This window comes from Corythoichthys intestinalis, chromosome 17 (assembly GCF_030265065.1).
Source record: "Corythoichthys intestinalis isolate RoL2023-P3 chromosome 17, ASM3026506v1, whole genome shotgun sequence".
Taxonomy (NCBI): Eukaryota; Metazoa; Chordata; class Actinopteri; order Syngnathiformes; family Syngnathidae; genus Corythoichthys; species Corythoichthys intestinalis.
This window is the reverse complement of record NC_080411.1, coordinates 29,921,009-29,931,373: the sequence shown is the minus strand read 5'-3', so window position 1 is coordinate 29,931,373 and position 10,365 is coordinate 29,921,009. Positions and strand designations below refer to the sequence as shown.

Here is a 10,365-nt window from a genome sequence, read left to right as displayed (position 1 = left end):
TGGAGTTTGGAGTGTGATTGACTGAGATTGTGGACAGGTGTCTATTATACCGATAATGAGTTAAAACAGATGCCATTAATACAGGTAACGAGTGGAGCCTCGTTAGACCTCGTTAGAAGAAGTTAGACCTCTTTGACAGCCAGAAAGCTTGCTTGTTTGTAGGTGACCAAATACTTATTTTCCACTCTAATTTGGAAATAAATTCTTTAAAAATCAAACAATGTGATTTTCAGTTTTTTTTTTTTCCACATTCTGTCTCTCATGGTTGAGGTTTACCCAAGTTTACAATTACAGGCCTCTCTCATCTTTTCAAGTAGGAGTTTGACATTCGATGATACATGCTACATGGAGTTTTTGGATTGAAACAAAGTTAGTACGCGATAACATCTCGTTAAAGTCGTGGCGTCTGTAATTCTGCTCTCGCGTGCTCTCACCTCCAGATAGGGTTTTGCTGTTTAAAAAACTTTTTTTTTTTTTAAATGCCCTCCTGTTCAAATTTTTTTCTTTCCCCAGAAAATTGAAATTTTAAGCTTTCTAGTGATGTATCACACATGCATATCGGACAATTTTGAAATTTGGCCAAATTTGGGGTCTCAGAGTCACCTGAGTGTTTTCCGCCATGTACTTGAGTACATTTTTTGGGATGACTACTTTAATTCTTACTTCAGTAAAATTGTGGGATAATCTACCCACCTTTGATCATTCCCTACAGGCGTTCTTCAAACACTTTCGTTATTCAGGTTATGTCGCCACCATACAAACGGAATTGCATCTTAAAGCGAGGATTTGTCTCTGATGGAGTTTATTGAGCGCTCCCATTGGTTGTACAGGATAAGAAAGCAAAGAGAAGGGCGGTGCAGCAGTACAGGCTTTTGTACGGGTTACGGTGATTGGTCCATGTGTTTTTTATTTTTTTTCTTTCGGTAGGGGGCTGTGTGTGCGTTCGTGTGAGCTTCACGTTCAGGGCGGCAAAGGGGGGCGACTGGAGGGATCACTTCCATGGACCATCTGTCTGCCTCGGCTCAACAAAGAAGGAGGACGCAGGATGGTGTTGGTCCATGTTGGATATCTGGTTCTTCCCGTCTTCGGTTCGGTTAGAAATAGAGGTACGAACACATTTGTTATCTTTTAAGCCACGCTTTCAATTGAATATTAAGGGTAAACAAAAAATAGATTTTCGGCGCTAAAATAATGTAAACAGAGCTGACACCTGCTAGCCAACAAGCTGCGGTCACATTAGCTGCGTTGCTAGCGTCACGTCATGTTCACGGCAAAAAAAATAGTCGTTTGTTTCGTTTTAATATAAAAACTGCGAAAGGCCGCAACGGTCATTGTCTATTTTTTCCCCGTTGCGTTTTATGGCAAAAATGTGAACACCACCTAGAGCCCAATGACGAAAGACTAATTGGGGCTTGCTGGTTTCATACTCAAAAACATACAACCGGCGTCCACTTGCATTATTCAAACTATTAAAAATACGACACTGGAAACAGCAGAATGCTTTCAGAATAAGACATATAATTGTAACGAAGGGGAGGCCTTTGTCATCTAATCTTTCTGACTTGTGCTGCTGCTGCTACTACTACTACAACATGCATACAAGTGTGGCACCGATGATTTCATTGTGCTTTTATTTGTGTTTTCTTTTTTCCCCTGTTCCATAGTATCGAGGCTGGCTCCACATTCCGCATTTCTCAGACCTTTGTGTCCCCTCTCCTCTCCATTGTGTAGCTAACGATCATCTGCTGCTGTCTGCCCGTGTACGGCCTCTGCCTGTTTTTCTCTCTGCATCTAGCTGTTTTTGTGGGAAAAAACAACCCTTCTGCCTCTTCTTCATCTTTTTTCTTCTCCTTCCTCTTCCATCTAAAGATAAAATTGGCAACAAAAAAAAAAAAAAAAAGACAAATGCCTCGATCATTCCTCCTGTTGTGTATCTTACCAAGGAATTTAGGGCCACATGGAAAGGCAACAATAAGTTTCACCACAAGACTGAAGCCGGAATATAACAATCAAGTGAGAATTTCAAAATAATACAAGCATTTTTTCCTCCAAGATTGATTATGTTTTTTTTTTTTTAACCAAGGATAAAAAAAAACTTCCTAAAAGTGAATATTGCTTGGACAGTTATGGTGTTAAATATTGAATTTCAAGATACAGTGGTACCTCTTCTTAACTCATTCACTCCCAGCCATTTTCACCGGTGCAACCCCCTTCGCTCCCGGCCGTTTTATTGGATTTTGACTGGTTTTGCAAGGCCCACAGAAAATTCTGTTCTATTGCTATATAAACATGGAACCCACCAAAAGAAAGATTAGACTCTCTTCTTTCAGCAGGAAAAAAAGTTAGATCATGTCTTTTTCCATTCTTTAGAAATCAGCATTAGAAAATAGCTTAGTTTGAGCAATTTTCCAATTTCTGATGAAAACACAGAGAAATTGAGCTTTTTGTAAACGCATACATTTCAAACATAACTTTGACTTAATCGCAGCTCTATTTTTTTGCTTTAGTTACATCTCAAACATCTGAATAATGTGTTACTTTTACAAAATAACAAACAACAAGACAAATCGAGCTTTTCGCAGGAAAGTAACAATTTCTTTACACTAGGGCTGTCAAAATTATCGCGTTAACGGGCGGTAATTAATTTTTAAAATTAATCACGTTAAAATATTTGGCGCAATGAACGCATATGCCCCGCTCAAACAGATTAAAATGACAGCACAGTGCAATGTCCACTTGTTACTTGTGTTTTTTGGAGTTTTGTCGCCCTCTGCTGGCACTTGGGTGAGACTGATTTTATGGGCTTCAGCACCCATGAGCATTGTGTAATTATTGACATCAACAATGGCAGGCTACTAGTTTATTTTTTGATAGAAAATTTTACAAATTTTATTAAAACGAAAACATTAAGAGGGGTTTTAATATAAGTTTCTACAACTTGCACTAACATTTATCTTTTAAAAACTACAAGTCTTTCTATCCATGGATTGCTTTAACAGAATGTTAATAATGTTAATGCCATCTTGTTGATTTATTGTTATAATAAACAAATACAGTACTTATGTACCGTATGTTGAATGTATATATCCGTCTTATCTTTCCATTCCAACAATAATTTACAGCAAAATATGGCATATTTTATAGATGGTTTGAACTGCGATTAATTACGATTAATTAATTTTTAAGCAGTAATTAACTCAATTAAAAATGTATAATAATAATCGTTTGACAGCCCTAATTTACACATACCTGAGAGATGACGCTGTTGTGGCTACAACAGCCGGGGTAAACGTTTCCCTCATGTGTGCGTGTGGAGACGTTTGAGACATAAAAATAAATGCCAGAAGTGATCGTGAGGAGTTTGTAATTTCTACATGTCCACCAAGAGTCACAGCTAAGGTAGATAAACAGAAGTATTTAATAAAGCCAAGCATTTTTCTATTACAGTACTTTATTCTTGTTCAAAAACTATTTTGGTTGGACAGTTATGTTTAAAGCTGATCATAATTGTTACATTTGAAGTGCTTAAAACCATTTATTAATATTTATATACATTTTTAAAAATCATACTTTGGGGTAAAAGTGAGAAAAAAACATGCCTGATATGTATCTCTTTCCAATGCTAAATCTGAATAAATACATTGAGCACACACACAAAAAAATAAAAATTTGGGAGGCGGGGTGCGCAACTTCGCAGTTTTTCACTTATCGCGGCGGGTTCTAGTCCCCATTAACCACGAAAAACGAGCGATCACTGTACGCTGGTCATTGTGAGTCATCCAAAGTCTTTCCAAACAGCTATTCAAGTCATCTAGTGAAAATTTCTTTTTAAGGAAAAAAAAAAAAAATAAAAAAAAAAAATAATTTTTTTTATATCGCAATATAATATCGCAAACCCCCAAAAAATCGCAGCAATAGTTTTTTCCAATATTGTTCAGGCCTAGCTCCGGCCGTGCGGCCTGGCCGTTCGTTCCGTTGAATCGGGTTGGGGGTCTTACCAAATGTGCTACTGCCCTCCAGTGGCCAGTTTTATTGCTTTAAAATGGATTTTTAGCATTGTGCTTTGGAGTTAGGTTGACTCAGAACCTAGAGATGTCTCTTGTTAAAAAAAAACAAAAAAAAAAAAACGTAAAAGACTTAAAAATACGTTTTTGGGACACTGAAACAATGAAAAATAGAACTTATTTATACGTTTTTCGGAGCAAATGAGTTAAGAACGTCTCTACATACAGAATTTTCAGGTTAAGACACGCCTCATTTGGAAAATATTGCCTCTTGTTAAGAAATTTCAGGTTAATAAAGGCAAAAATACAGTAGGGCTGGTACTCGCAGCTCCCAGAGTTCACTGAAGGTAACATACTAATAGCTGCTCTGCAATTGGCTATTGCCCAGCATACCTGGCATCCAATTGGCTAAGAGAGGCCACTACTGTATGTGTATATGTGTGTATCCCAGTGTCTCTTCAATCGCCCCTGGTGTTACGACAGCTTTACATGAGTGTAACAACTTTAATTCTTTACTACTTTACTTGGTTTTTATGCAAAACTCAGGTTTTATGTTTAATGTGCAACAATCGAATTGCTGCATGTATTTGCTACATGTTTTGATGCATTTTTATGCATTATAAAATATTTATGTCTGAATTTTGGAGGACTTGGAACGGATTAATTAAAACCCCTTATAGCCCAATGTATCACATTTGATACACTTAGAATTTCATTATTTTGAGATTCTAATTTTGAATTTTGAAATTTATTTAAAAAAAAAAAAAAAAAAAAATGATGGATGCAAGTCAACACATGCATCTGCAGGTTCCATGAGAAAAAAAATCTGGATTTAGCTAGTGTTATAGATATTATAGCGCTTATTACACAAATTCATTTTCTTTTTTTTTACAAATTTGAAAAAAGTACCATTAGGACATTTTTTTTTTTTTTTTTTTAATTTTGGGTTTCTCTGACAATTGCTTCATGTTGCAGGCTTTAAAGAGTTAGGGCATTTACGTGGAAAAGGCGTCTCTACTTACAGAATTTTCAGGTTAAGAAACTACTTCCAGAACCAATTAATTTCGTAAGTAGAGGTACCACTGTATACAAGTGAATTGAATAAAGTACAAGGTCAGCCCCCCCCCCCCAAAAAAAAAAAAGAATGGATATGTACAGAGGGAAACAAAGTTGTTAAAATAAACAGCTGTGATTTTATCGGAATGAAGTTGTATGTTTTTGATTGGAAAATTAAGACGTACATGAATTTTTCAGGTTGCAATATTATAAGAACACATTTACAACCGTATATTTTCTGGAGTGAAAGTGTCACAATTGTATATTGTAGAGTTAGTTTTCCAAGATTAAAGTTACAAAATAAAGTCAGTTTTAGAATTGAAGTTGTACATCTTAGAAAAGAAGTTGTGCATTTGAGTTTAGTCTGAATATTACAGTAAGAGTCGTATATTTTATCTGAAAAAAAAAAAAAAAAAAATCTCAGTTTGGATAAATAGTCAAATTGTATTTTGAAACTGTACAGCCTTTTTATTTTTAAAACTCTCAAAATCATACCATTAACCAGAAATGGATACAAATTTTTCCCGCTAAAATATTTTACCCCTTTACTCCTGTCTTTTATGTATTTATTTTTTTGTCTTCAGTGTGGCCCTAAAACAATTTGGTAGTAACTAAAGAATAACACTTCTTAGAAAGTCTTGATTTACATAAGTGTCTTTAGTGAATAACCCATGCTAGCTCTTCAGCTACTAGACATTGTGATTCTCCCATTTTATGTGTTAGTAGATGACATTCTACTGTAAATTTCTGTAAAGTGGATACATTTTGGCAGCCACCCCTCAACAGCATCCCTCCCGTTTCCTCCCTTCTCCAAATGATGGTTCGATCACAGCCATCCGAGGAAGGCTTGATCGAGCTGGCCATACTCGAAATCCCCTACAATGTAAAATTAACGGCAATTGAACAAGGACAAAATATTGGATTAGCATATTGCCAAAGCTGCAATCCACCTCACAAAGATAATGATGCTCACTTGTGTACTGCTTACCTGAAACCTGTTCATACCAGAATTTCATAGATATTTGAAGATTAATTTCTATATTTTTTTCCATTTATGAGCCCTGAAGTCATATTATAACTGATAAACTTTACCTAGCAACAAATGTCATGATAGCTGCCTTTGAAGGCGATAGACGTCCAATCTATTTTTACTGGGAGTTTCAGCAGTGATCATCAATCACACTGAACATGAGCACTTGTTGACAGTCATGGAATGGTTATCTATCTGCGTCAATGGCAGCAAATGGGTTAAAAACAACATTACAGTATTTGTTTTTTAATTGTTTATTTTTAAATCAAGCACTTACAGTTTGATTGAACGCTAAGAACTCTATATCGATTGGCTAAGCACAATCGATCAAGTATGCTGTTTTACCAAGTTTTTTTTTTTTTTTTTAAATAAAATACAGCGAGGAGCAGAAGTATTTGCATCACTTGTGATTTTGCAAGTTCACCCACTTACAAAATAGGTGGAGGTCTGAAATTTCAATCACAGATGCATTGCTACTTAAAGACATAATCTTAAAAAAATCTGGAATTCTCGTTGTATGTTTTTTCAATAATTTATTTGTAATTTACTGGAGTTCATAAGTATTTGTACTGCTGAGAAAATCAGTGCTAATATTTAGTGCAGAAGCTTTTGTTTGTTTCTGTAGTTCTTCACAATGTTTCCACATTTGGCCCATTCCTCCCCACAAATCTTTGATGGGTCTGTCAGGTTTTGGGGCTGTCGTTGAGAAACAAAGTTTCAGCTCCATCCAAAGATTTTCTATTGGATTGGGGTCTGGAGACTGGCTATGCCACTCCAGAACCTCGATATGCCTTTTACGCAGCCACTCCTTGGTCAGTTTGGCTGTGTGCTTAATGTTGGAAGATCAAGCCACGACTCATCTTTAAGTCTGACTGAGGGAAGGAGGTTGTGGCTCAAAACGGTACATTTCACCATTCATCCTCTGATTTATACAGTACAGTCGTCCAGTCTCCTTTGCCGAAAAGAAGCCCCAAAGCATGATGTTTCCACCCCCATACTTCACAGTGGGGAGGGTGTTCTTGGGATTGTACTCATCCTTCTTTTTCCTCCACACATGACAAGTAAAGTTTGCACCAAAAAGTTCTACGTTGGTCTCATCTGACCACATGACTCTCTCCCATGACCCCGCTGCATCATTCAGATGGTCCCTGGCCTCACAAGTGATGAGTGATGATGCCTCACAAGGAGAGATTTGACACGGAGCCCCAGTCCGAGGTAGATTATCAGTCATGTTTAGCCTTTCCCATATTTTAACAATTGCAGCAACTGTTGATTTATTCTCACCAAGTTGCTTTCCAATTGTCCCATATCCTTTTACAGCTTTGTGGAGCTCAACAGTTTTTTCTATGGTGTCTTTCCAAAGCTCTCTGGTCTTGCTCATGGTAGCAGTGGGATTATGACTGAATGTAGGGTGCACAGGTGACAATATTGACTATAAAATGGGTGGTGGTTATTCATGGGGTAAAGGTGGACTTTTTTTAAGGTAGACTCACAACTCTTTGAGTGTCATAATTATTGCCAATTCTCTTATGAACCCCTGTAAATTACAAATTAAAGAAAAAAAAATCAAGCAATGTGATTTCTGGATTTTTTAAAAATTATGTTCTATGAGTAGAAATGCATCTATGATTGAAATTTCAGACCTCTACTGATTTTCTAAGTGGGTGAACTTGCAAAATCACAAGGGGTGCAAATATTTCTGCTCCTCACTGTATTTGAAATATGTAATCAACAAAATTGTTAAGAACATCAAAATTGTTTATTTTTTTTTCAGGTGAAATGGAACTGATTCTGTTAAATGTGTACATGATATCGTGTTAAATCGGTCGAAAGCCCTTAAATCGAATTGAATTAGGCAGACTTTGTGTCTGCAAGCTATAATTAGCTCTTATTTATTTTATTTTAATTAAACACATATATTTATACTGGAGTGCCACATCAAATTTCGTTGTTGACAATGTTCATTTGTTGCTGACAATGACAATAAAGTTCTATTCTATTCTTAACGGCAAATATTGAATTGTTAAAACTGTGCCATTAGTAATTCATTTCATTGCGTGCAAAATTCTAGACATTTTATGAAAGCAGGCTTAGCAATGTCAATCAAAGTGAGCTTCATTATCCTTGTAAATACATATGTTGGATGGCACTCTTGTGTTGAATTCTTTCCCCAAAGTGTGTCGGGTGGGCGTGTGTATATCCAACATTTCCGTACATTTCTGTCAGTTCCCACATCAAATTCGCACGTTGGACTGTTCATCAAAGCCCCCTCCAATGTTTTAACCATACAAAGCCTGTGTCACAATGCTATCCATTTTACAGAGATGTGTATACTGCACTGCTGTAGAGTTCCTTTGGTACAAAACTCAAATCAAAATGTCTGTTTTTTTTTCTCCTCAATTCTTTGTTTTCTACCTCATGTTGTTGTATGACTAGATCCTATCAAATGCATGGTCATTTTCTTTTCACCACATGGAAGAGCAGATTCCAATGTACTCTTTTGTGTAGAAATGTCCCTGCTGTACTGAACTGTGCTGTAAAAAGCATACACATCTACTCATTGGATGCTGCTTCTGTTGTGTTAACCCTCCAAAGAAGCATGGTTGGGCCTTGCCTTCTGCCTCTTTTTATTTGCATGATATTATTGTGCTTATGCAGGAGCCAATGACTGTTTTTTTAATTATCTCACAGTGCCACACCTATATTTATACTAATATTTTCCAATAAAGACTCTAGTTTTCTTCCTAACCTTCAGTGTGCTTTTTGCTGATTTTTCCATGTTGCTCGCCCACCCACTGCCCAACTCTCCCACCTTACCTCTCTTCCCTCCACACTGTGCTGTCACTGAGACATTTCCCCTCACTCTTTATGTGCTGCCATTTCTCAGCTGTCCCTGACAGTCGATGCAACACTCCCTTTGGTATAGATCATTTTCAAGTAACACTGTCTGAAACACAATTGATCTTTTATTTGTATATGGCCATCTAATGGTTCTCCATATTCTCCATAAGAAGCAACAGAAATAGAAGTAACAGTCAATTTTTTAAAGTTAAACGCCTAATTGAATGTAATGCTCCACATATAATGTTGTATTTGAATTTTAAGTTTCCCCCAAAATGGAAAAAAGGGAGATTAAAATACTTTATGTAGCAATGAACAAGCCCTTCGATCCCATTTTTTGACTTTGTAAATCCTTGAAATGATCAGCAAATTTCCAAGTCGTGTTTGAATAACATTTCACAATTCAGTATCTTGATATCAGTCTTTAAACTTTGGTCCGCTTGAAACCAAAAAGCCTGACTTCCTATTCAAACAAGGGATGTTGAGATCATATACTAATGGACTTTAGTTAATTTAGTGTCAGTGGCAGAAAAACAAACAACTAAAGGAAGACTTTTGCCTAAGTAGCAAAATTCAAAGAGTCACCATATTAAGAATGAACATTTCTTGTATCACATAACCTGCAAATTTGAGTTAACTTGATAACTAATTAGCCTAATTGTCATAAAATTTCTCTGTGACATTTGACCTTATTACCCCAAAATGTAATAACCTCTTTTGTTTCATATAACAAACATATCCTGATGTAAGGTAACCCCAAGCTTTAACATTGTCCTTGAATATTTTCAAATTTGCAAATTTGGTCTGTGTTTGTTGCCTGGCACGGCCAGACTGTTCTCCCTGTATTTTTCAAACACTGAGAAAAAAGTCTGGGAACCAGCCCATTAACGGCCTCTCGAGCAGTTACAAAATCAATTGACAAATCAGATTTGTTTATTTGCGTGACGTGTTCTTAACGAGCAACGTCACTCTTGCGCGTCGAAAGTCGTCTCCACAACAACACAGATGGTGAACAGGAGAGCCGAGAATATGTTCCAATCCATGGTAAAATCAGTTTTAAATGACCAAAAACACATTGACACGAGTCATTAACAACAGTCTGTCTCGCGTGAGCCATGTTGAATAAACTCCGCTCTCCTCGAATGTTTACTTCCGCGTGCAAGTCCCTCGTCCTGCCCTCGTCGTTTTACTAACGTCACGTCTGCCCGTCGCTGATTGGTCCACTCCGCTGTCTGTTTGCTGTGGCTTGCTCTGCCCTGGAAATCGTATCCGCTGAATGGTGGCCAGACTTGATAGCTGGAACAGCGGTGAGTCTGGTGTACCAGGCAACTGTGTTTGACCCTTCAAATTCAATAACAAGCAGACATGCAGAACCGAATACATAACTTCCTCCTTCTGTAGGTTTAACCAACTGACAGAAGAAACAAACATAAA

General features: G+C 36.9%; 1 protein-coding gene across 6 annotated transcripts in view; it reads left to right on the top strand.

Annotated features, from left to right (window-relative positions):
- The first annotated feature begins 687 nt into the window (after positions 1-687).
- ark2ca (arkadia (RNF111) C-terminal like ring finger ubiquitin ligase 2Ca) overlaps positions 688-10,365 on the top strand; it is a 41,402-nt gene continuing 31,724 nt past the window's right edge. For 2 of the 6 annotated variants that reach the window (XR_009061100.1, XM_057818954.1), the window contains exon 1: positions 694-1,106. Coding sequence is in view for 4 of the 6 variants with exons in the window: in XM_057818954.1 (XP_057674937.1) it covers positions 1,046-1,106 (61 nt within the window). In the remaining 2 variants the exon portion in view is untranslated. Of the gene's footprint in view, positions 1,107-10,365 lie in introns of all 6 variants that reach the window. The other 4 variants (XM_057818959.1, XM_057818955.1, XM_057818958.1 and 1 more) reach the window with 4 other exon arrangements.